The 27,268-nt window shown below is 41.4% G+C and overlaps 2 protein-coding genes across 4 annotated transcripts; one reads left to right on the top strand and one right to left on the bottom strand.

Moving 5' to 3' along the window:
- Window positions 1–2,570: 2,570 nt before the first annotated feature.
- RB195_004720 (uncharacterized protein) lies at window positions 2,571–10,677 on the bottom strand (the record flags this gene model as incomplete). Of its 2 annotated transcripts, XM_064182688.1 has the most annotated exons (11): window positions 2,571–2,734; window positions 2,804–2,987; window positions 4,122–4,270; window positions 4,388–4,506; window positions 4,575–4,643; window positions 6,381–6,504; window positions 6,565–6,665; window positions 7,809–7,876; window positions 7,937–8,006; window positions 9,003–9,070; window positions 10,615–10,677. In XM_064182688.1, 11 exons carry the CDS (start codon window positions 10,675–10,677, stop codon window positions 2,571–2,573), a joined length of 1,179 nt encoding a protein of 392 aa, XP_064033954.1. The 2 variants fall into 2 exon arrangements, with proteins under 2 accessions (XP_064033954.1, XP_064033955.1); XM_064182687.1 differs by lacking the exons at window positions 9,003–9,070; window positions 10,615–10,677 and having other exon boundaries at window positions 7,937–8,005.
- Window positions 10,678–11,074: 397 nt separating this feature from the next.
- RB195_004719 (uncharacterized protein) lies at window positions 11,075–25,568 on the top strand (the record flags this gene model as incomplete). Of its 2 annotated transcripts, XM_064182686.1 has the most annotated exons (12): window positions 11,075–11,284; window positions 14,387–14,389; window positions 16,245–16,278; window positions 16,351–16,400; window positions 16,461–16,498; window positions 17,416–18,569; window positions 19,566–19,656; window positions 21,517–21,592; window positions 21,655–21,804; window positions 23,272–23,373; window positions 25,298–25,383; window positions 25,451–25,568. In XM_064182686.1, 12 exons carry the CDS (start codon window positions 11,075–11,077, stop codon window positions 25,566–25,568), a joined length of 2,112 nt encoding a protein of 703 aa, XP_064033952.1. The 2 variants fall into 2 exon arrangements, with proteins under 2 accessions (XP_064033952.1, XP_064033953.1); XM_064182685.1 differs by lacking the exons at window positions 11,075–11,284; window positions 14,387–14,389 and having other exon boundaries at window positions 16,248–16,278.
- Window positions 25,569–27,268: the final 1,700 nt, after the last annotated feature.

The raw sequence follows: 27,268 nt of genomic DNA, 5'->3' as shown, positions 1-27,268 counted from the left end.
TTCGACTGATGCACTCGCAATCAACTGGCTAAACATTCGGAGAAATAGTAAAGAGCAAAATTGTTTGCTCCACAGTTACTTATTTTGCTCTCCTCTTAGCACGCACTTTCCCACCAGTGTGGTGTAGCTTTGTATTATAGCCGATTATACACGTTCTAGACATAACAGTAAATCGAGTCATGTGTGGACGACCTGTGTTTCCCATGGCGAAGTCCGTGAGGGTCTTAGTTTATGGCATGTTTTTCTCTGGAGCACCACTATGGTCATAGTTCGTAGTCTTTAAATTTCAATTGAAAAAGGGCTCGTCGATTTCCTTGTTATTGTTGTCGCCTGTTATTTGGCTGTTATTCTGCAATCCGTTAATACGTATAATCCATTGTTCCATATCCTTCTGCTTCATTCGAGATCAGAACAGAAAACGTTCCACGATAACGGTGCGGCTGCAGTGACAGCTCCCACACTCTCACACCGAAGTATGACTGGCTGCCCGCTGGGCGCAACCAACTAACTCAAGCGGTAACTGCGGGAAATTCAGCAGCATCTTCCTGGCGTAGTTCGACCGTATTTGGGAGTCATTTATAGTGGTGTGGACGGCGAAGAAACACTTTGTTCGATATGTATGGCTTACGGCAGAAGCGGAACGTCTGCTAATGCCGACTCCATATCTCGAATGGCGAGATAGTGGTTAGTAAATTTTCACATATTGTTGAAAATAGCCAACACAAATTACATGCACCTGTGGAGATGGACAACCACCGAGAACCAGTTCAGCAGATACTGCGCCATGATTCACACGTTGGTCCCTGTCCACAAGGACGAAACAGTGTCGGTTTTTCAAAAGGTTCAAACGTATGTAAGGCTTAGAAACTTAGTAAACTTTTGAACGATCTCAGTTCTTATTTAAAGGCATCACCCCACGAATCTGAGGTGGTACGGACTTCAGGTGGAGTATTCTTATACGGGGTCGTAGATTATGGAGAGGACAGTGATTCCGTCTATTTCTTCCTAATTTTAGGAAGCGGCGCATGCACAAGGCTCCAATCGAACTCGTTGTAGGAATCTATCTACACGCAATCTACGCTACAAGCCTTCTTTTTTCTGAAAGATTGAAAAATCGACACTTCTGTGTTATGCTACTTGTAACGGTTATAGCCTTTTTGCTGCTTGTAATCGATTAGCAGGTGGTCGATAGCTTTGCTCCCAATTGCAACAGCAAACTTGTTATCTGTTTGTACTCGTACTTAATTATGGAAACCAAATCAAAGTCAAATCGCTAGGCTTGCAGTGAACTCGGTTTCTAACTAAGCAAAGATCGAGAACTAAAATGAAACGGGAGTGCGTTGCTTGCGCTGATAACTTGTTGAAATATGCTGGTGCTTCAGTTTAGCAGCTGTAATACTTTTATTTCTTTCCCAATCGCGCGCAAGTATTGGGCAGTGGCTTCTCTTCTCGCGAGGTACTCAAAGACCATTATACCCCTCTTTGAAGGACTTCGTAAAGAGATCTGACCATTGGGTCGGCGGTCTTCGTGCGGTGCGTTTGATCAAATAGCCCACAGCAGTGGCCTTTCCATTGTCGTTGATACGCATCCATACGCAGTGTCCGCCCAATCTAATTTTATTTCCCTTGGCATATGTGGCAGTTGGTGATCTGATTTTTGCATGATAACATGGAAGTGAACTTCGTCACATGGGAGTGAACATGAAAAAAAGGTAAAATGTAAACAGTCAGTGGCTGAGCGTGTCTTGTCCAAGTTCCCTAACAATATCCAGCAACAAAAAATCCTCTAAAAGCAAGCAGCAAGCTTTGAAAATGTGAGATTTCTTCACAGAACGAGAACTGTGTGATCAAGAAAGAGGCAGCAGGAAGCAGAAGTGCGTACACTAGCGCGGTCAACGTTTCCTAAAGATCCAGCGGTGCATAAATCAAGAGCAATGTGGGCCGGCTGCAATGTCTCGAGATGCATCATTATAAAGCATAGCAATGAGTAAACAGTTATACATGTTGTTGTTTCCGCAAATTTGAAAAAAAGCACCCGGTTAGCAATCATCCTTATGACCAATGTAGAAAAAAATATGGTCCTAGGACAACCTTAATTTTCGGGCAGTGCTACACGCGAAAAAGGCATTAGTCTTTATTTTCATGTGCTTGGAATGAGCTAGTCTATATGCATATATACTTGTAAATATTTGTTTCTTTGTGTGCATATGTGTTACGCGAAAACACCTTACTCAGTGATGCAGATTCTACTTCGGTACTGAGCTTTTTGCTTTTTTCTTTTTTCAAATCCGACGTGGTTAAATTAGTGCCAGAATGCAGAAGGGTGAAGGAGAACGGATTGTAAGGTGTCAGATTGGTGGCTTGGTTCATAGAAATACAATTAGGATAGGTAGTCGTAATCGAAACTCAATTATATTTTAAGTATTTCATACTGCACCGTAGTGGAAATGTTCTAAGCACTAAGAGTCTGTATGAGATGTGAAGCGTCCTATAATTTTTGAAGCTCAAAGAATTAATCAAAAAGACGAGGCGTTCTGCAGTCATTTATTTGATCTAATTAGAGTACCAGTCTAGAAACGATCGACGGAGGCGAGACGTTTGTAGAACGGGTTGTACTTGCCCTTTCCAATAGCTTTACATGTGGCGCAACAGCTTCGTCTGTCCATAAATCTACAGTCGATCATTCGTGCTCTGAGCAAGACGCTGCAGAATGAGGGATTTGAATCGCGGCAATCTAAGATACCCAAGTATTAACTCATGTATTTTTTTTTTCGAGGAAAGACATTTCGCAAACATAACTAACAGTGCAGGTTCGGTGATGGGATGACGATAATAGACGGAGCTGGAGCTTTAGTTGCTTGCGGTTCCACTTCACCATTGTTGCTGCCGTAGCCGGTATTCGCGCCCATGCATTTTTTGCACTGATATATTTCGCAGACCTTGCGATAATCGCTGGGAGAAGCGTCCTTTTGGTTACCAATTACATCCTGCAGTTGAGCAACTTAGCAATTCATGACATTAGTGATGAGTAAACATTCTGAAAGTCATTTTTCTAAGAAACACTGACGTGCATTCGAAATTACCCGTCACAGCTTTTTATGCCCGGCTATAACCACTCCGTACAAAATATCACTTTCCCTAATTTTGGCGAGGAAATGTTTAAAAGAGAACGCAGAGTTCATTGTTATTCCGCCATTTTCGTCATGCGAGTATTAACACATGTATTTTTTTCAAGGAAAGACATTTACATACAGATCTTTTTCTAAAGCAGTTATCACACCGATGGTTAGAGTATCCGAGAGCACCTGCGCTTCGTTAAAGGCATCACCCCACGAATCTGGGGTGGTGTGGGTATCAGGTGGGTTATGCTTATACGTAGTCGTAGATTTTGGAGAGAAGGGTGATCTCGTCTATCTCTTCCTGATTACCGTAAAAAAATGGCCCGGAGGAAACGGCTTCGAGCGTTCCGACGTGCTATTTCGTGCAACAAGTCGGATTGGAGTGCACCAGCCTTGTGCATGCGCCGCATCTTCCGGGCCGTTTTTTACGGCAATTAGGAAGAAATGGACGGAATCACTCTTCTCTGCACAATCTACGGCCCCGTAGAGGAACTCTCCACCTGAAATCCGCACCACCCCAGATTCGTGGGATGATGCCTTTAAGCTTAGGAAAATGTGAGAAAGGATGAATCGATAGAACCGATATTCTACGAAAAATTCGCTATGATTTTCATCATCGGCATACTCCATAATTCCACCTGGGAAAATTTCACAAAGTCTAAGCAGAAAGTGGTTAAAAGTAGTTGAGTTAGTAAAATCAATATTTTCGTACGTAGTGGTTATCACATTTGTGATCATCATAATACTACTCAAGGTGGCAAGGTTATAGTGCTGCTAGAGCATAAATACCGCTTAAATCAATAATTTGGACGAAACTGAATAAGTGATAGATATTTCTGAATGAAGAGTGGCATATAATCTGTGACCTGTCCGTAAATGTCTGTTTGCGAATTTCGATTGACATCGATTGATCCGCTAAACTTATATGTAGAACATATCTTTGAGGTATGCATGTTGGCAAATTTCTTCTTCTATTTGTGTATATGTCTAATAAACACGAACCTGATACTTACGGTCGAGCGTTTCCATACTAATTTTTCCTGGTTGTGCAAAAGATGTTTTATCGTAGTGCATGATCGATTTGTAGTCGTATGGTACATTATAAGTAGTTGCCTCGAGTGGTGAGACCTTATCGAATTGACTCCAATAGCCTGGGTTTAATGGAAATGTAGAGAATTTTCAGGTTCAGAGTTGTAAGTGGGTCGAAGTGATTTTTCGATACAGTAATGTAGTAGAAGAATATACGTCAGTTAGCTTATTTTACTCACTTTCCTGGATATTCTCATAGTGCACCTTGATGTACTTGTCACGATCGGCACGCATATGCTCATGCCATAGTCCTACCACGTGCAACAGTTCATGCAGTACGAGTTCAACCTCCAGGCATCTATAAAAAAGAGTTGCTATCCTTCCTGTATACGAATCGGAATATTTGAGCATTGAAAGGAAATGTACGTGTCTGTACGGCTGTGTTCCAGCATCAGTACACTTTTGCCTCCGGGACGACCAACACTGGTATAACATCTGAAAAGAATGTTATAAAGTAAAAGAAAACAAAGTCCTAAAGCAAAAAAAATGATTGAGCTCATCTGCATCCGAAAAACGGCAAGAAAAACTAAAATGGTTTTCAAGCTTGCAACGACATCTATATTGGAGAAACTGTAAGGATGGGGAGACTGACTGCGTATCAAGAAACATTTGACCGGTAAAAGACGTGGGAACGGGATGGCGCTATTAGGGGGCCACAATAATGAGAAACATGATGAAAATGAGTTTGAAATAGAGTATATTAGCCCACAAGGAAGAGATATGTGCTAGGAAGGGATGTGAGGCATTGTGGATTTCCGTCAGGAATCCATAGAAGAATAACAAAAATCCCAGCCTATCAATTGCAAATGACTTCATGTGGTTCGCAACATTTCATGAGCTATAAGATTACCTCACATACATTTTTTTAACACTATCCAAAAACTGCACAAAAGTATGATGCTATTCGTGTCCCACGCGAAAGGAGGAACCACTGGGCTACTCTGGCACGCGATCGGGACAAATGGAAGAATTACTGGCGCCCGCTCGACCAGTTCGAGGATCAACGGGAGTCAAGGTGATCAAGGTGATCCAAAAACTAATAATTAAGGATACTGCAAAATGTATAGATATCATTTGCGAGTGAGAATCTGTACGAAAGGCGATGATTCCCCGTCCTCGCAGGTCGATAAGACTGCTGAATCTGCTTTCTTGTCTTGAGTGCTTGCATGGTGTACTTACAGCAATATTGAGAGTTGCTAAGAAAAGGAAATGAGTTTGATGAAGTGTGCATTGCAATAAAAAACTCTAACTATTTTCAGAACTTTGATAAAAACAAGTTTGTCGGAGCATCAGGTCATGAATAAAGTTTCACCAAAAAATAGTTGGCGCAACAAGGAAACATAAATCCAGCAAAATGCTCCTAATTTCACTCATAATCCACAAAACTTGGGTCAAAACGGCATGAGGCATGGTACTGTTGCGTAAGCGGCTCGGCTTCTGCAGTGGATCGTTGCGGTTAGGATCGAGGCGGAACCATTGCTACCAGAAATTAGTCCTACAGATGGTCCCACCTCGATTCCAACCACTTTCTCCGCCACATCGCTTCGAGCCCAGACGCATACAAAGCTGCACCGAGTTTCACGTCGTTTTGACCTAAACATATCTCCATGAACGCTGTCTACGAAAAGCTTTGCCATTTTTCGCAGATTAGGATTCACCAGTCGATTTTTCAAATGCTCTGAAGCTAAGAGGCGCTTCGCTTTATGTTCACTCAGCTATTCGACCTCATTTACATAACGGTGTTTTCGGTATTTGTACAACAACTTGTTGTACAACTTGTTTTTTTTCTGCTGAATCTTTTGAACTGCTAAATGATCTGCAAAACTTTTGCGATTTTCCACGCTACTTTCTCAAATTCAAAAAGTGTATTTATAGTTGATCACGTATCAAGTGTGTTTTAGAATTCAATAGTAGTTGGCTACATTTAAAAAAAAAGCTGAATTAAACAAAAATAATATATTGTGATAATAAAATATTCAACTAAGTATGTTTGGACAATTCCTGTCAGATAATTCCGAAGCGGATTAGAGCAGCGATAAAATTAGATTCAAAGGAAACAAGTAGCTATGTTTGATTTCCATCTAAAGCTTTACCTCTGGAGCATCTTCTTCAATAAACGAAATAAAGAGACCAGAAAAGAGAGAATTTTAAAAAAGAAGAAGGATGACTTACCCTTCTCCGGCCTCGTTCTGAATCTCGATATAATCCCATTCATTCGTTCTTTTCTTAAAGCGAATGCACGTGTTGTCTTCGATGCGTTTCATTGCTGTGGTGATAGCTCGCATCCTTGACGCATCTGAAATACATTAATTTTGCTCAGATGGAATTTTTCCCAAGTACTCTATTAGAGAAGTACCGTAGTGTGCTGCAATTCTGTATGGTATGACAATATTTCCATCCCTATCTTTTACGTTCCACTTAAGAGGCGACGTTTTAAAGAGAGCATTGAACATTTTGCTGAAATTACAAGTACATCATCATTATCAAATCGAGGCCGCTAGAAACCTCTCAGATATAACTTATTTTAGAGTATGATCGTTCTTCTGTACTTCTGTACTTTGAAATAGTATTTATGTTACTTGTTACTTTTCAAATAGTAGCACTGGATTAGGATATGCTCCAGATGTCCGCGCTCTGTATCAATCACGTGAGAAATTAAGATTTCCCCTTGCTGAACATAAATGCTATCGCACGTCGCATAGATTTTTGGCATGAGAAAGGTTTGAAAGAGTTCAATCGGGTAAAGCATACGCATTGCAGCAGTCACAGTGCTTATCCACCGCTCCCTTTTAATTTTCGTGTCACTTTATCACTTTTATCGCCTTAAAAGAACAGATTTTTTTAGTTTTACAAGCAGTTTTAAAACTAAAAAAACCCCGTTCGTGTGTCCTTTTAATAGTCATTTCGGGTACGCAACGTTTCGAGTTGAGGTGAAAGAGGATTTTTGCGGAAAAAATGCTTACATATCTGTCCAAAAATAAAGAGAAGTAGCGGTTATTTGTCGTAGCGGACGACTTTCTTTCAAACATTGATCAGCATTGCGCTGTACCGTCAGTGCTGTCGCTGCGTTTACACTTTCAGTTACCTAAGAACCGCCCCCGGCTAGCCAATCCCTTTATCCATTCGGAGTGGACAAACAAGTGCCAAACTTGTATGGAGGATAATAAATAAAAAGTAATTGTGTAGTTAATCAATCCGTACAGAATGCGTCACCGCGTTCACATAAATTTAGAGTTGTCTGAGATTTATGAACCCGTATCTGGCCTAAATAATGGGTTCCAGGCGCTTTCCGATAAATCAGGTCAGTTTTTATCCTCCCATACAGATGGACGGTTTTGTTGACACCGAGATGGTTCAAACCACCGAGTAATCTTGCTGTCGCAGCAGAGCCTCCTGAATACTTCACCATAATCGCCCTCACCAAACTTGTACACGAGCATAAAATCAACTATTTGGATGCATTGGTAGACCGTCATTTAATCCGAAACGGTCCTGTATTGATATGAAACAATTTAGCGCAAACAAATGCGATTGATCAATCCCAATCACTGTGCCCTCATTTCCTTTCAATTCAAAAACGCAGTAAAGAAGCATGCTCACCCTTCTTTGTCCCTCAGCTGAAGAATGTCCGCTCCGTTTTTCTGTGTGAAGATGTTGATCGGTTTCGCCTCAAAACATTTGAGGAAATTAAATTTACGTACTTCATCTAAAAAAAAGAATGCTCTTACTTTTCCCGATACTGTTTGAATGAGTGTGAGGACACTTAGTAATTGACCGACAATATGGATGACGCCCATCCTGAAAAATGTGTAGGTGACAGGTGGAAGTACTGCTTTGTACTGCTAAATTTATGCATCGAAACCTAAGGTGAAACTAAAGTGGAAACTAATCATACTAATCCAACAGATTTTTTGAAGGGCCGTGAAAAACGTTTTTTCAGCGATAGACTCCTTTCATAATTTTTTTTCTTTTATTCTCAATTCAGTTTTTCCTCTAAGTGCACATTTAAGATCCCGAATGCTCTGCTATAATGCTAAGGTGACAAATTTTCACATACAGAAGCATTACACTGATAGGATAGTAGTTGTGTGTAACAATATTGGCCTTAAACGCGCTTTTAACTTCATGTAGGTACAAACCACTAGTGCTGGCTACTATAACTACTTATACCGTACTTAACGGCAGCATACCACGAATCTGGGGTGGTACGGATTTGAGGTGGAGTATCCGTATACGGGGTCGTAGATTATGTAGTCCGGTGTGGTTCCGCTCATCTCTCCCTGAATAACTGCAAGCAGCCGGCCCCTGAATGCTGTTTTGTACGATGCCTTCTATTGCCACCCTTGCACGCGTAGCGTCCCCTACTGCCTATCGGGGGCAGTCCGAATTGACTTTCGACGAATCGCAGGGCGGAGGGGCAAGGGGTGGAGCGTTGCAATAGATAGCGTCGTACAAAACAGTATTCTGGAGGCGGCTGTTTGCAGTGATGTAGGTAGAGATGAACGGAACTACCCCCGTCTCCATATTTTACGACCCCGTATACGAATACTTCACCTGAAATCCGTACCACATCAGATTAGTGGGGTGATACCTTTAATTGGATTGGAACGCACTAACGTCCATCCCGACAGGGGACGATCAACCTCAGGCACTGTATTGTTCGTCCGTTATCTTTAGGTTTTTAGCTGCTCTTGAAGAGTGGAAAGAACGAAATAAATTAAAATACGAATAGAAACTAGTTAACCTAGGTCGGAGTTAAATTCATGGGCAGTGTCCTTATACAGTGAGACTTACCTAGTGCTGAGCAATAAACGGAAGACACCGAAGCTCAGTTGAATACAACTTTGATTCAGCGCTGGCCCCTATTTAAGCGGAAGCCACACATTGAGAAATAAATCTAAAGGAGAATGGCCCGCACAAAAAAGTGGTGATTTGACTTCTATGGTGCTTGTCTTGTGACGAAGAATTGTGCAAGATGCACTGGCCTCAGTAATATCCTGATAAATCGTACGGGAATTTTGTTCATCGTTCATCATCGGATCGGCAGCAGAAGCACCGCTCCGTCTCAGTCCAGATTATCGTTCTTTTGAGCACACAAGTAGCAGATTAACTCTATCCATCGCTCAAGTTATGCAATCGATTTTATTTTTGCGCTTTAGTCCAGGACTACTATTCGCTCATCATGTATAAATAACGAATAATGTGAAGTTCCATCAACCCTCACAAATTCTGAAATATACGGTAGTTGTAACAGTGGTACCTGTTCTATCTGCATACCGATTGTGTTCGATCGAACTTTGCGCAATAAAATTATCCTTTGTGTTTTGGGAATTTCTCACAGATTTATTGAAAGGCGAGCTGTAACAGTCTGACATGTGGACATGGAATAGTTGAATATTGGAGTTTTTCGAAATCGTTGGCCGTAATGGTTCCGAAAAAAAGAATCAACAATTGTAATGGAATGTGCGCTTGATGGTGTCTGGAAAATCGGAGCAGACGTCTGCAGACTCGGTACCTCTCTATTAATAGTTTACTTCACCTTCGCAAAGGTTACGGGGAAAGAGTAAAGGGCCATGAAAGGGGAAATTCCTCAAGATTCGAGAAGAAAACTTGGGATCCATGAAGCCTGAAAAAACAAACTTATGCAGACTCTCTCTTCCAAGTGTATAATGTAATATGTAGTGTAGTGTAATATTAAATTACAGATTACATTCTCTTTTTTTGTCTCGAAACAGTGCAGAAATCAAAAATATTAATGAGAGCTAATACTTGATCGGACATTGCTTTGATCCACCATTCATTGCCGGGAAATTTCTTTATGGTTCATTTGAAACACGAAAAAAATTGGACGCTTTTTTGGGAAATAATAGAAGACGTGCGACTGTGTTGCACTAATGTATATTATGCTGTTATGCTTGTTTATTTTTCTTTAAAGTTAGAAATCAAATGAATTTTTCTTCACTGTAAACTGCAAACGTTCATCTAAATTCCGTGTAGCACCGACCGACCGCGCTTATGTTTGAGTGTGGGTCGAACGGAAGGCCGAATTGATCGTTCAGCTGTTCAGTTCCGCCGTTGCTGCTCGTCGAACCGTTGCGCATAATTATTTCGGTAATTTTATTCTGTTTTCCTGCTGTGAACGAAGATTATTAGAGCTCGTTATTCCCAAAAGACGGGAAGTGTGCTTGAAAGAAGAGAAACCTTTAATAAACCCAACATGAATTTAAGAAACTTGCAATAGACCGTAATAACGCTTCCTAGTTCCCAACATTCACGTTTTGGAAGATCACACCGTTGTGTGAAGATGTTGGGATGAAATAGATAAATGGATAAATTAATAGACAAGTAGCAATTATCTGAAATAAGCATTGAACTTTTTGTTACACAAGTGAATGCTAGCGCATACCTGTGTGAGAGACCATAAACAAAGCTCTTCACCTTCTGGGATTCGTGAGTTGACGAAGATCATCCTTTCAACACGGATTGACGAAAGGATACCTGAAGACAGGCTATCCTAATTTACCTCCACAGAAACTTGTCCGTCATGGAACCATTGAATCACCAAGTATTATCACAGCTGCGTCTAATTTTCAAGGTTTTTAGTGGATAAATTAATAAATTTTTCGCTATGTTTGATCACCCTAGATCGGCTAATCAAACATAGCGAAGAAGAACGAACAATGAAGCCGGCTTGATCAGGTGCTTATTGTGAGGAGAGTGATTGTGGCAGCGGTTTTTAAATCCTCTAATATGTAGCTGAACTTTTCTAGACATCGAGACCACCTTTGATTTTCCTCACTAAGAGCGTACTCTCAACACGCTTCGCTCCAATTGTTCTAGGAAAATTCGAAACCCTAGTAAGCAATATGGCTGGAAGAACAAATGCTGCGGTTCGAGCTGGATGTACCACACTTTTCGAAGTGGAAGCTAAAGTTACGCAAGGTACCGTAGCTGGATATTTTCTGTTTAACTTTGCTGTCGATGACATTATACGAAGAACATTTGAGCAGTGTTCCGCTTTTCCGGATGTTGTGTTAGCATTGTCTGCGTGTCCTTTAGTGGATCTCGAGCACATGGTAATCGAAATTAGCTGCAGCCTACGAACTGCGACTCTGCCCTGATATGTGCAAGCAGATGTGGATGCAGAGCAGACATGGTCTGCCTATCAACGTTAGATAGATCACCTTACCTGGGTCAAAGTGACCGAAAGAGCAGTGAACTGTTACAGAGACCAAAATTTGAAGTCGAGGGTTTTCCTCGATGGCATCGCACTTTGTTACCGCGCTGCCGTAGTCTCGCAACAGGAAAAGTGCGAAGTCTGAGATTTTCGGCTACGCGTCAAAATCTTTATGACTTGAAACAAAGTCCAGTAACTCAGCCCGTTGTTTATAAAAATGAATTCGGGTCGAGGTGTACTGTAAAGCAGGATTTTGCCATCATAATTCATTTGTACTTTCTTTCAGGTAGTTTTCGTTTTCTCCGAAGTTAATTGAGAAAATGCTAAATTTCTCAACTTTTTCTGAACTAGCTTTCCTCAAAACCAGAGGGTTTCTTTCATAGCGCAAATCTTCCTTTACTAAACGTCGTCACCTTCCTCTTTCTTCGTCTCTTCTATAGTCCATTATTCATGTTTAATTCACTCTAACTAAATTCGACCAGTCCAGTAATAATTTCCAACTAGAGCCTAGTTCTAATAGCTAAAATAATCTCTACACAACAACATACGCGGCGAACAATGTTCCAAAGGCACTTTCGAAAAAACACCCGGTGAAATAATCTTCTCAGTAATTTTTTTTTCCAGTTTTACAAAAATAAAGATTCCGGGGGGATCGAACTATTCGTTGTCTGTAAACACTGTCAGTGAGTGAAATTGTGTGTAGGAAGTAGAAAATAGTGATTGTGATTTTTAGATTGTGATCTGTGTCGGTAATAGTTGCTTTTCCCATTTTGAAAAAACGGTAGAATTCTGGAGGGGATGGAACTCTCAACCGTTCGTTTGCATTGTCGATGGGTAAAATTGTTTGTAAAATGTAGGAAATAGTGTGAAAATGGTTTGGAAATGTGTTCGTTTCCAGCTGTTTCTTCCATTTTGCAACAAAAAAAAATTGTTCCGGAAGGGATCGAACTTCCGAACATCTCTCTATCAATGTCAAACAGAATTCTGTTGTCGAATACACATTGAGAACTTACCCATATTTTCAAATTACATATTTACATTTGTACTGGCACACTTTTAATCCTTGCTGTAGCATCTCTGGCGTCTACCTCGAGCTAACCTCAGCTAATATATCTGGAGGATATTTTTGGTGAGTGGCCAATGTGGTAGGGGTCACGGCCTACCGGTGGGGTCCTCGACAATCCTACTGCCCATAAGTTAGTCTTTTTTTTATCTTAACACGTCCTTTTAAATCTCACGCCTAATGATAATTATTTATTGGATCTATTTTACACTAATTACACTATCTACAGATGTATCACGATGTTTCAGCCCTATCTCATGAGGAAAGTTTTGTACGTCTTTATGAGATTTGTTCTGAACCAGGACACTCAAAGAGTGGCTGGTAAGAAAAAAAAAAGTAGAGAGATTTCTCCACCTACGACAACGACGACGAATTTTGCACTCTCGGGTCAATCGTATACACTACATATCGCAATAACTCTGGGATCAATTCTGCTGATTATGCTGCCTACACTACTGGCGAGTTTTTTTCTATCTTCCGAACACTTTTTGCGGTCTATTTGTGAGTTTTTTTTTCTTGAAATTCAATGTTTTCTGCTAACAAATTATTTGTGCTCAGACTTGTGCTCTGAGACGAAGGCGGCAAAGGACCTTTGACCGCGATCTACAGCAACATGCAAAGTTGATCGAACAATCTCTACGATCTAGTTATTTACTATATCATATCATTTTGACTTATTCATTAAGCATTTATTTGTTCTATGTATTCTTTTCATTATACCTAATTTTTGATTGCTATGTGGCTAGCTATGCTAGTAGGACTGAGGTGAGGGGGTCGTTTTTAGGGGAGTCTTCAAAGGGAAGGGGTCGTTTTCAGGAGGGTTTTTTTTCAACTAAACACTTGATTCTGAACCTTCTTCGAAACCATGCTTGACTGCATGGCTCTTCTTCATATATCCTACAATCCTGTTTAGAATCAATCTTGAGCGTAAAGAGCTTGTAGACAAACAACAAACAGATTGGTCGATACTTACCGATCTTGTACGACACCACGGTCTTGCTAGTTTTCCATTGCTTAGGAACCTTGCATTCTTACAGATAACGAGTGAATAGCCTCGCCAATGTACTTATAAGGGCTGACGATAGGTTCTCCAAACGTTCAGAGTTTCTGAGGGAACCGAGTGAAGTACGATTCTTCACCGACATAATGGCTTGTCGAACTTGGGAAGGTATGACCTCTGGGATGACATATATTTGAGTCACTTTTGAGGCAGAATGATATGCATCTTTTCTCTTCACCAAATCACAAATAGTTAGGATGTTCAGAATCACAAATATTTATGGCAAGACAACGGATACTTTTCCAATTTCTTTGATGCGTTCCCCTTGCGTCATTTTGTTTCTTGATGCCCTTCCATGTTATATGTTAGAAAAAACATAAAACACATCCATTCAACGACCATAACCATGGAATAACAAATAATACGCATTGTTAGCAATACCAATCACTTCAGTGAGCGAATTCGAACGGAAATTTGTTTTTTTTTTAACCATTTGCAGATTTTTTTCCATTGTAAGCGTTTCCGGTTACAGGAACAGTAGCTCACCACACTTCTTTTTCCACATTTCTTTTCATTCACCTACATATCTTTCGTAAACGATGCATTCACAACACACAACTTTGATCGTTAAGCGATGTGCACTTGTCCATTGATTGAAGTTGATTCGCAGGGGGGAACTGCTTGGTCAGACGCTTCCGATCCATCTCTTTCCTGAAATCCTAGAAGGTCTTCAGCGGTTTTTTTTTTCAGTGATACCTGCAAAATACGTCCACATGTCTGTTGATAACAGGATAGATACTCTCGAACGGTGTCTTCATCCGAGTGAAGAATAATTTGTTCCAATTTAGTTGATCCGCACTTCCTCATCTGGGCTCTATTCTGCTCATCAAGTGGTCTGAATTCGTCTGAACCGGAAAAACTCTCATTTTACTACGAAGTTGGTACGTTTGTTGCAGAGATATGAATAAGCTGTATATCTAATTTAGTATAAAATAGATTCCAGGGTAAACCCATGTCTTTCTCTGGGTAGGTACTCGAGTAACGTGCTACTTCAATTTTAATTGGCTTCATTGCTTAAAGTCATCACTCTCGAGAACCTCTTGAAATTTCCTCACACTATTTCAGCTTGAGCTATCCCAGAATAAACATCAATCTCTTGTACCATGAAAAAAAAGTCTTCTAAAAGTTTTTTTTTCATAATTTCTTGTTTTGTCAACGAGGTTTCGATGAAACTTTATTTATGGTCTGATGCTTTGTGAAACTGATCTTTATCGAAGTCTTCGGAAATGTTTTGAGGTTTTTTTGATGATTTTGATTTTTTTGATGTTATGTATATCCCATCAAAGTCCTCCTCTGTCCTTGTCAAGCCTCGATACCGTTCTAAGTGCGCCACGCAAAAATCCCAACCAGGAGAACAAACAGACCAGTCTCACCAACTGATGGGGCTGCTGAGCCACGTTGCTCTTGCAGATTGTCACCCAAGACAAATGAGATCTGCACTCTGTGCAGTATCCTTAAAGGCATCACCCCACGAATCTGAGGTGGTACGGATTTCGGGTGGAGTATTCGTATACGGCATAGTAGATTATGGAGAGAGGGTGATTCCGTCAATTTTTTTTAATTGCCGTAAAACACGGCTCGGAAGATACGGCTTCGGGCGTTCTGGCGCGCTATTTTCTACAGGGAGTTCGATTGGAGCGCGCCAGCCCTGTGCGGGCGCCGCATCTTCCGGGCCGTTTTTTACGGCAATTAGAAGGAAATGGACGGAATCACCCCCTCTCCATAATCTACGATACCTCTAAGCATCTTTGTCCGGACAGTCTTAGAAAACAGTGGGACAATCTCATAGTTTCCAGAGTGTTATCAAAGACATAAAGTCACTAGTAATTGATAAGCGCTCATTTTCGTCATTTGTAGATGGATTTTCGGTGGAAATTTTCTAGTCTCCTAAAAGTAAATGATAGATAAACAATTAGGTAACTGTCACAGAGTGTGTACACATCTTTAAATGAACTTCTAAATAAATTGATGTTCTAAAGCAGTAGTCAAAATTTTAAACGCATCACCCCACAAATCTGGAGATTACAGACAGGTACAGATTTCCGTTGGAGTACTCGAATAAGGGGTCGTAGATTGTGGGAAGAGGGTGATTCCGTCCATTTCTTCCTATTTGCCGTAGAAAACGGGCCGGAAGATACGGCTTCGAGCGTTCCGGCGCACAATTTTCCACAAGGAGTTCGACTGGAGCGCGCCAGCCCTGTGCCGCGCCGTATCTCCCAGGCCATTTTTTACGGCAATTAGGAAGAAATAGACGAAATGGAGAAACGCACCCCTCTCCATAATAATCTACTATCCCGTATACGAATACTCCACCTGAAAGTTGCATGGACGGTTACAGTTACAGCTTACAGTGCACAGCTTTCCACCACATCTACATTTGAATACATGCAAATGTGTTCCGATATGGTTTTGTTGTGATTCTTGATTTTGTGCACTTTCTGTTAGTTTAACGTGGATTTCTAAGTAAAAGTCGGCTAAAGGGAATAAATTTTACGCAGTATTGCGTTTTTTCCTCATCTAACTTTACAAAAATTAAAGCAATAATTTTGTTGTGCGTCTTTCACGAGTAGCAAATTAATGAGCGCCTTAACGAACAAGTATTAGGATTTCTTGCCATACATGTCGATCCCGCACATTCCATGATTTTGGTGATTCAAATTCGAAAGCAAAAATTATAGAAATCTATAATAGAGGTGCGATATTACTACATGAAACTTTACCTCTGAAATGTTTCAGGAAATGATCGTTTTTGTGCTAGGAATATTGACTGGTGAGTGCTTCTCCCAGCTGCTTTGGTTCATTTCTCTCAACAATTCCTGACTTTGCAATCTCTTTCATCTAGCTTGCTTTGCGATACGATCAGGCCAACAAGAAGAATTCAAGCTTGATTCGGTGAGGAGATTTATATATTCAATTCTGTAGGCGTTGTTCGGTGTAGTTACATGTTTTCAGATAGATCCTGAAACACTCCCAAGTATCACCTACAAACAGTGAGTGACGTATTAACAAAATTTAAAAAAAACCTTACAGTTTCCAAGAGGAAGGGGAATATTCCACAAATTTCACGAACTTTATGTGTCTAGTAATCAAATTTGGAATTAGAAAAACTTGGGAAGGAATTCGTACAAAAAAAATTGCGATAAATTCTGTCCGGCGGAAGAGCAAGAATGGAGAAATACTGGAGTTCCATTATCTCTCTTCCGGTAAAATTGGAGACCTTGGTGAGGATGCTAAGGTCTCCAATTTTACCGGATGCCAATGTCACATATGCATGTCTTCCGTTGACCTCGCTCTCCCTCTAATTTTTGCCTACCATGTGAGCTCATCTGCTTCTAGAAGATAAATTACGTTGATCACAGAATTAGAATTAAGTTACGTCAAGGTTCTCCCATCTCACTTACTTCCACTCAAATTTTTTCTTGTTAAAAACAATCTGACGGGCAGAGAAACCATTTTAGAGGATGAGTTGGGCAATCCAAAGAAAAAGTTTACTATCGAAATACGTGGTAGCATCTTTGAGAATAGAGCAAGCACAGATAAGTTCGAATGAAAGAAATGGAGAAGCTGAATGTTTTGGGGAAAAAAAGAAAACAGTAGCAAAGAGTTTTTCATATAAATGTTAACACTTTTTATTTTGCTCCCGTAAATTTTCCTATAACAATTTCCTTGAGCGTCTCGCTATAGTCTTTTTTGGACGATCATGGAGAAGAATCCATTTATGCATTGGTTACCTCGTACTACATACACTATCACGTACTCATATTGTACCGTACTATACAATATTTACTTCTAGAAGAGAACTACATACAATTGAACAAATCTCCTTAGAAAAAGTTAATTTTTGAACATTCAGAAAAAAAAACAGTTTTTTAAAGTGATTTTAACGGTGGAAATACATTGATTTCAGCCTCTCCTTTCCGTGCACGGATTCACAATGCGTTGTGCAACCCTGTAAGACAGACGCCAGTTGCCCATCGTACCCTCAGGCAATTTGTGTGAACACAGAGTGCGTCAAATTGGGTCAGAAATGTAGAATTGGCAGTGATTGTCCACTTTTTCCTACAACATTTTGTGTCGACTATATGTGCGTTCGACTTGGTCAGGTATGTCTGACCGATTCGAATTGTCCAACATCACCGAAAATTTACTGTGTGATGAATCGATGCACTATGCTTGGACAACCGTGTACGGCGGACGGCCAATGTCCATTTTATCCGTTGACCAGTTGTGTGAATTCTCAATGTTTGAAACTTGGTCAGCAATGTCGAGTTGATGCCGACTGTCCACAACGTCCTCATACAATATGTTTCAATCAGAGATGTATAAAATTGCACCAAGGATGCACAAGAAATACTGATTGTCCATTGACTGCAGATATTTTTTGCATACAAAATCGTTGCGTTAAACTCGGACAGGATTGTCGAACGGATAGTCAATGCCCATATGCTCCACTGACAACATGTATTTCCTTCAAATGTACACTAGTTGACGATAATTGTTTGTTGGACGCGGATTGCCCATCATATCCACGGGTGCGCTGTATCGACACGAAATGTATGAAACTTGGACAGTTTTGTAGATCAGATAAGGACTGTCCTAAATCTTCAAGCATTATTTGCGTTAACAACGAATGCAGTAAGTTTAGTCAGCCATGCAACGCGGATACGGAATGTATGCATTATCCACAAACTGTATGTGTGAATAAACGATGTATGAAGATAGGTCGAAAGTGTTCAACGGATTCGGAATGTCCTTACAGTCCTGAGACCCAATGTGTTGGGAAAAGATGTATAAAGATAGGACAAATTTGCAAAGCCGATACAGATTGTCCGTCGTTGCAAGGATTACAGTGCTATCGCGGAATATGCCTCCAAATCACTGGAATTTGTGAGCAAAATAGTGATTGCGGACGTCTGATGAGTTGTGTTAGCGGTCAGTGCACTCGACTTCCCCAAGTATGCAATGACAACAAAGACTGTCCCTTCTATCCACAAGTATACTGTGAAAACCGTAGATGTAAGAAAATTGGGGATTCTATTAACCAAGGATTATCAGGAAGAGGTAGGTAGAGTTTCTCATTACATTCGTTGTGCTGAGAACGTAAACGGAACGTTGAACATTTTTTTCTCACTAAAAGATGAGCAACAGAAAACGAATCCAACTTCTTCAAATCTCAAACTGAAAGTTGTTATAGCGTGAAACTTTCGCTTTGATAAATCTTTTATCTAAACGATATCTTATCTTTATCTTATCTTTTTCCCCTTATTTAAAGGCAGCATACCACGAATCTGGGGTGGTACGGATTTCAGGTGGAGTATCCGTATACGGGGTCGTAGATCATGGAGATGGTGGTTCCGCTCATCTATCGCAGAATCACTGCAAGCAGCCGGCCCCTGAATGCTGTTTTGCACGATGCCTTCTATTGCAGCGCGCCACCTTTGCACGCGTAGCGTCCCTTACTGCCTGCCGGGGCAGTCCGAATTGATTTTCGACGAATCGCAGGGCGGAGGCGGCGCAAAGGGTGGAGCGTTGCAATAGATGGCGTCGTACAAAACAGCATCTGGAGGCGGCTGTTTGCAGCGATGCAGGAAGAGATGAGCGGAACTACCCTCGTCTCCATAATCTACGACCCCGTATACGTATACTCCACCTGAAATCCGCACCACCCTCAGATTCGTGGTATGCTGCCTTTAACCGAAGAACAACTGTTTCTAAGATGTTTGCTGTTCGCGCGACCAGCGATCAGTAGATTAGGCTTGTGGTGAACAAAAGAGATACAGTAAGACGAGGCAAACAGTTCAGTAACCACGGTAATTATTCGCGAAGAGAAAACAAGGAATAAGGATACTGTAGCAAAAAAGCGCTGCGAGATATTAGCAGCAAACAAGTGTGAAAATTTCAAGAAAAATTCCTTTTGAGGTATATTTACGGTTGCAGGTATGTGCATGCCTGCAGCTAGAATTAGTAGCATAGTAATTGACTGCTAAAGTAAAATAATGGGAATAAAAGAGAAGATTAATCATAACATAAAGTAAGAAAATTACAACGATTTGTTAGATATTCCTCAATCGATCGCAACAAGTACTGGAATCTGCAGAATGTCACAAGAAGAGAGGACGAGCATACTGGACCTGCATAACGTGTACCGGTTAGTTGATTACGCGACTTCCTCTTACTCTTTTCTTGGAAATGTCTTATGATGATTGTCATATAATGTAGTCCACTCTTTATGATCCCATCACTTCTAATTGCCATGATCGACTTAAAAAAAAACACTTCCTGGTATGTTCTCCAACTATTTCCACGACCTCTCTTCTTGAAACCTTGGCATAGGGTACCGTATTTATGTTTTCTTGTCACGCCAAAGAGGTTTCAGTGAAACTTTATTATTGGCCTGGCGTTTCGACAACTTCGCCTTTATCAAAGCCCTGAAAATGGTTCGAGATCTTCGATTCTATTCATATCCCATCAAAGTCGCCCTCTTTCCCTGTCAAGCCTCAATGTCGTTCCATGTTCACAACAGAAGAACTTAAAAAGAGAAAACAAACGGCTCAGTCTCACCGACTAGTGTGGCTAGTCAATAATCACTTACTTACAGATTGTCACCCAAGGTGAATGAGATCTACGCACTGTGCAGTATCCTTAAGTACTGGTGTCTGGATAGTTAAAAGCAGCATACCACGAATTTGAGGTGGTGCGGATTTCATGTGGAGTATCCGTATACGGGGTCTTAAATTATGGTGTCGGGGGTGGTTCCGCTCATCTCTCCCTGCATCACTGCAAATGGCCGCCTCCAGAATGCTGTTTTGAACGACGCCATCTATTGCAACGCTCCACCCCTTGCGCCGCCTCCGCCCTGCGATTCGTCGAAAATCAATTCGGACTGCCCCGATAGGCAGTAAGGGACGCTACGCGTACAAGGGTGGCGCGCTGAAATAGAAGGCATCGTAGAAAACAGCATTCAGGAGCCGCCTGCTTGCAGTGATTGAGTGAGAGATGAGCGCAACCACTCCGGTCTCAATGATCTACGACTCCGTATACGGATACTCCACCTGAAATCCGTACCACCCCAGATTCGTGGATTGCTGCCTTTAAGAAATTGCCTTTAAGAATCTTACAGCTCACAGAGCGTTACGAACGGCATAAAGTCGTTGGAAATTGATGAGCACTCATTTCTGTTTTTCATTGATGGACTCGTGACGGAAATCCAGAATGCTTCCAATGCCTTCCTAGCAGATATTTTCTTTCTCGTTGGCTAACATCGCACACTTTATTTCAAATTCATTTCCATCTTTTTCCTCATTCTCTTAGCACCCTAATCACGTCATCGTGTTCCCACGCACGCCTTTTACCAGGTAGATCTGGTAGATTATCCAGACACCAGTACTTGAGGAACGTGCGTAGATTTCATTCGCTATGAATGATAATCCGTAGGAACGCGATGATTCATCAGCCCCGCTGGTCGGTGAGAATGTTTCCATTTTCCTGCTAGTGCACTTAGGATGATGTCGAGGCATAGAAAAGGGAGAGGAAGAGTTTGATGATACTACTATGATTTGATACTACTACTGAATTCGAGCAGTCGGGATAACTTTCTTCCATAGTTGAACAGCAGAGAGAGAACAAGCTTTCGAGGGCTAAAGTTCTCTTCCACGTTTCCTCTTCCTCATTCGTTTCTTTGCCATCTTTCTCCTCTTAGTAGATTCCTGTGCCAAGTGTAGATAAATGAGAAGTATGGAATTATCTTACAGTCAGCATGGCTTAGAGGGTTTGCTTCCAATATCTTCTTCATAGCTGCATATGATACTTATTCTTTAAAAGGATCACGATAGTATAACGACATAGTTTCGATAAAATGACAAGTTTTCATCAGTGTTGAATTGGGACCCTTAAACGTCTATTTCTCGATTCATAACACCACAGATACTAAATAGAAAAAGTGGAAGTACTTTCTCTTCTAAATGCTACCTTGTATCTATTCCTCTCAATTCTATACCTTTCTCATCAGAGCTCAGCTTGCGCAGGGAAATCTGGAGAACAATGGGTATGGGTACGCAAAACCAGCAGCCTTGATGTTCATACTGGTTTGATGTATTTCCCTGTTGTTTCCAATTTCATTACGACATTATTACGACATGAATTGCAGCAATGGGATTGCGAACTTGAAAATATGGCTTATGAACACGCGACACGATGTTTGCCACAGAAATCCGATCCTGAAACACGTCCTAACGTCGGAGAGAACGTGTATATATCGATGGATCAAACTTACGATCATAAAACTATAGCGAAACAGGTACGTGTTATGCATGCGTAACGGTATTGTTGCGCTTAGCTCTCCATGCTTAATACGTTTTCTAGAAATTCATAAAGACGGCACAGTTTAAAGGCAGCATACCACGAATCTGGGGTGGTACGATTTCAGGTGGAGTATCCGTATACGGGGTCGTAGATTATGGAGACCGGGGTGGTTCCGCTCATCTCTTCCTGATTCACTGCAAGCAGCCGGCCTCTGAATGCTATTTTGTACGATGACTTCTATTGCAGTGCGCCACCCTTGCACGCGTAGCGTTCCTTACTGCCTATCGGGGCCGTCCGAATTGATTTTCGACGAATCGCAGGGCGGAGGCGGCGCAAGGGGTGGAGCGTTCCAATAGATGGCGTCGTACAAAACAGTATTCTTGAGGCGGCTGTTTGCAGTGATGCAGGAAGAGATGAGCGGAACTACCCCCGTCTCCAAAATCTACGACCCCGTATACGGATACTGGACACCACCTCAGGTTCGTGGTATGCTGCCTTTAATTCACTTATATGTTAGAGCGCTGCTAGGATCAACCACGGTGCGGGACAAGGGTTAGGACTGACAGTGGTGATTCTATCATTATTCCCAGCCATCGAAAGAAACAGCGGTACAGCTATCAGCTATTCCGGAAATGTAGCGGATTCACAGCCGAGTTCGCTTCAATTCAGAATCGTTTGAGGTTTAAGAATGTGTAGCTGGCCCATACAATGACTCACCGATGTGTCAAGTCAGTGTTTTTATCCTACCAGACAAGTCTAGCACCAATTTACCGACTCCAGAGGGATTGGTGAGCACTAGGGCGGATTCGAACCTCTGATCGATCGTGCAGGCAATGGAGCCTCTAACCGACTGCGCTACACCCTCTAGCTTAAAACTTACAAGAAATGCTGAGATTTCATTTCCATTTTCTCTTCGAACTTCCCAGTATTCTTTTTTTGATCCTCACTTCAATCCTCATAAAAAATTCAGAAGAAAGTGGATGAAGATTTTCGAGGAAAAATTACCTGATTTTCGTTGCTGTTCCCACAAAGACAGCGATGTTCCTCACTAGGTTTGAGTCAACAACGATTTTCACATTGAATTGTATAGTTCAGTAAATTTCGTTCTTGTGTTAGTCACGTAAACATAGAAATTAGTGAAAAAAAAAACAAAATGATCCAGAAGATCTTTGGAAGCAACTGATTGTTTTCCTTCTCTGAGTCACTCGCATTAAAAAACAAAAAACTTACTAATATCCACCACTATCATGTTCGCACTGTGGGCCATGTTTTTGCGGTCATTGTGTCCCACCATATAAAAATACAAACCAACAAATATACATAAATGATGTGAATATGAATTTCTTTACGCACGTGCTTGGAAAGTTTGCCTGACATTTCAGTCACACTGAAGCATAACTCACAGACACTGAAAATCGTTAGAAGACGGAAATAATAGCTCTCCCAATTGCATTTCTTTAAGGCTCTGAATGAGTGGTGGAACGTACTCGCTCAATTTGGAATTAAAGATACAAGGTACACAGAAGAACTCAACAAATCCAGCAGTTATGCGTCATGGAGTCAAGTAAGTGAATGAATGAATGTATATGGATATTTGCAAATTATATTTTGGAAATGATGCAACAAATTTTGAACTTCTGTAAGAAAATCATTACGTTGTTGTTCAAGTCTCTTCTAATGTTTTTGACGAATCCACAATTCCCTGGATATGTTCTTATGTTGTGGTCTGACGGGTGCACGCAAGTGTGTATCACTCCGATTATATCCACTTTTATCACGTCCACTCCCAACGCAATTCTTCGAAGACAACACGGGATTAAGCCAAACTGGTCCAAAGATACGATTACAAGACTTGTGCGACGTGGTTTGCCACATTCTATGATAGCGGGTATTCACTGATTTTCGGGGTTCGGGTCGTTGGAATTGGAAATCGACAAGCAACGGGAAGTTATGGAGACGGACCGCTACACGAGCTCCTGGAAAGTAGCAAACACACTTGTTCTTCAACTTTATACCTTTGCGTATGGATTGGCAAGATTAGCAAGGTTAAAGGCATCACCCCACGAATCTAAGGTGGTACGGATTTCAAATGGAGTATTCGTATACGGGATAGTAGATTATGGAGAGGGGGTAATTCCGTCCATTTCTTCCTAATTGTAGTAAAAAAACGGCCCGGAAGATGCGGTGAGTGCACAAGGCTGGCGCGCTCCAATCGAACTCGTTGTAGAAAGTGGCGCGCCGGAACGCTCGAAGCCGTATCTTCCGAGCCGTTTTTTACGGCAATTAGGAAGAAATAGACGGAATCACCCTCATCTCTATAATCTACGACTCCGTATACAAATACTCCACCTGAAATCCGTATCACCTCCGATTCGTGGGGTGATGCCTTTAAGAAACTCGGCCGTTAGGTGCCACACGAGCTGTCGACATTCCATCCCAGGCGAAGGAAGATCATATACTTTTCACTTGTTTTTCTCCAAATGAGGTTAAGGTTGTCTAAGACGCCTACTTCAATGATGAGGGTGCAGTCGTGTGCGAAAACGCTCTGAGGAAGAGAAAAAGGGGGATCCGAAAAGAACCCGTTAGCAAAATTGAATCACTACCCCGAGAAGATGTAGCTGTTTGCAATCCAGCAATGAGATCAATAGGATGGAGTACTGCAAGCTTTTGCTCAAACAAAAAGTTACTAACACCTTAGTCTGCGTTCTCCAACTTCAGAACTTAAAGACCTACATCGATCGCACATGCAAAGAGTAGGCGCAAATCGAATTCTACCACAACAATGCCCGAAAGCACGACCTGATCCATGCCGAGGTGAAGACCTTTGGCTGGCTGGTGATCTCCCAGTGTGCTCATCACCCGGACTTCGCTGTCTCGATTGATTGCTCTTCAGTCGCTTCGAACGCTTCGTGAAAGTTTAGGACTAATGACGAAGCCACAAAGTTTCTTGACGAATTCTTCAGGACCCAAGCACAGTCCTCCTGGGAGGAGAGAAGCGACAACAGTTGTTATCAATTGGTGAATTGAAGGTAGTGCATACCTCTGATGTCCTGGCTAATTCTTGAAATACTTACGGTAGTATGTCATTCAAAAATTCCAGCAGTTTTATGCAACCAATTAGCAGATTCAAACCTTTGGAAAATTCAGCCTAACAATACCTTAGTAGGGAGAATACGGAAAGGAACGAGGAAACTAATACATCCGATGACGCGTTGTGATGAGTTGAAATCATCAGAAATCCAAACACGAAATATTTTGGAATTGAGGACTTTCTTCTTTGCTGATTTATCCGTTTTCGATCTACTTTTAAAAATTTCTCCCTTGATTATACTACAAATCTTAATCTTCTGCCAAGTCGCACACCTTTCTCGGGAACTACTTTTTTTTCCAATTTCTCAAAACTATCCCCACTGACTTTGTGAGTTTTCTTGTAACATATAAGCACACATGCATAAAAGTGTAAAGATTTCTATGATTGGATTTTTCAGGCAGCATGGGCAGAAACAAGCAAAGTTGGGTGTTATTCGTACCAATGTCAGACGAGTAGACTTCTTGTTTGCCGCTATGCAAAAAGGTCTCTGATTACGACTATTTGTACTGATAAAAGCAGTCTGTCTAAAGTCGTTAGCGTGTCGTTTTAGGGGAAGCATTCCTGGAGAGCTTATCTACAGAGTCGGCAGTCCGTGTTTAGCGTGTCCATCTGATTGCATCTCCGAAAAGAACTCCAAGTTTTATGGCCTTTGCAGGCCTCCACATTGATACACGTATTCATGTGAGATAAATGTAAAGAAAGGTACTAGAAGTAAATGTCAATGTGAATTTGATTCTGTGATGAGAAACATCGTTCTTTTTACGCGCTCTCAAACGAAGATCCTGTCCGGACAACTTACCTGACCAACACCAATCGAGGAGAAATTATTGGAAAATGTATAGAAATTTGTTAAAATCGGTAAGATGTGTGTTGGTCCCAGCTCTAACAGAAAAGCGTGCACTGGGAAAGGATAGGACTTCATCTGGTCTTAGAAGGTAAGGAACAAATGATATGAGAAAATCTTTGAAGGAGGTAAAAAAAGGAGGCGAAACACGACAACTATTAGAACAAATTAAATATATGCTCAAATGCAATTCCTGCTAGGCTGAGCTTTGCGCTCCCCAACACTTGAATGAAGTGCAATGCATGCGAACCTTTTCTCACGTAGATCAAAACTGCATAGATCGACAGAAGGAGTGACTTTATTAGCAGTGCTAACATATTTATCCTCCATTTTGAGCATTTAAAGGATATTCAAAACATTTGCTTCAACGGCGTAGACGAACAGATCGATTCTGATCAAAAGCATCACCCCACGAATCTGAGGTGGTACGGATTTCAGGTGGAGTATTCTTATAGGGGATCGTAGATTGTGGAGAGGGGTGTGATTCCGTCCATTTCTTCCTAATTGCCGTAAAAAAAACGGCCCGGAAGATGCGGTGTGTGCGCAAGGTTGGAGTGTGTGAGGTGGTCGATCCAATCGAACTCGTTGTAGAAAATAGCGCGCCGGAACGCTCGGAGTCGCATACTCAGGGCCGTTTTTTACGGCAATTAGGAAGAAACAGACGGAATCACCCTTCTCTCTATAATCTACGACTCCGTATAAGCATAACCCACCTGAAACTCGCACCACCCCAAATTCGTGGAGTGATGCCTTTAAGCAATGTTCCACGCAAAAACAAACTTTCTCTTTGCCTTTTCTTCTTTTCTGACAACCTCAATACTGTTGTTCAACGCAGAATTCCTCAAGATCATTTGCAAAATAAAATATAGTCGGGTCAAAACGACATGAAGCACGGTACAGTTGCGTAAGCGGCTGCGCTCCAAGCCATGCGGTGGGGCTAAAATTTGGAATCGAGGTGGGACCATCGTGAACTGCAGCGATGAGAGGCGTTAGCATGGGTCTCCACTCGATCCTAACCGCTACGCTCCATCACACCACTTCGAGCGCAGCCGTTTGCGTAACTGCGCCCTGATTCATGTTTTCTTGACCGCACTAAAACTCGGATAAAGCGAATAACCCTAATGCGAACATCAAGAATCAATTTGTTAGGATCAGTATGCATACGACTGTTACATCATCTGTAAAAGATGTGACAATAGCTTTCAAGGAAAAACAAGCGACTGCGCAGAAATATAGGTAAACTATTATATTAAATGCTTGAGATCCAATGCAATGTGCAGAGAGGAAACTGGCGGAAGTCTAGATATGAGGATTATTGAAGATATAGAGGGAAAGCCGCACATAAGCTTCGTAACACTTATTGAAAGTATTTCATGAAACACAGGGCGAAGACGATTCCGTAATGAAATGCGACGTAGTAGCTCACGAAAAGTAGGTATGAAATACATTGGATGCTCGAAAGGAACTCCACAATGACTAATAGGAACGAATCTTTGTCGATAACGAAGGATTTCTTGCCAATTA

Source organism: Necator americanus, chromosome I, assembly GCF_031761385.1.
Source record: "Necator americanus strain Aroian chromosome I, whole genome shotgun sequence".
Lineage (NCBI taxonomy): Eukaryota > Metazoa > Nematoda > Chromadorea > Rhabditida > Ancylostomatidae > Necator > Necator americanus.
Note: the sequence above shows the minus strand (reverse complement) of the source record. Positions and strands in the feature narration are given on the sequence as shown.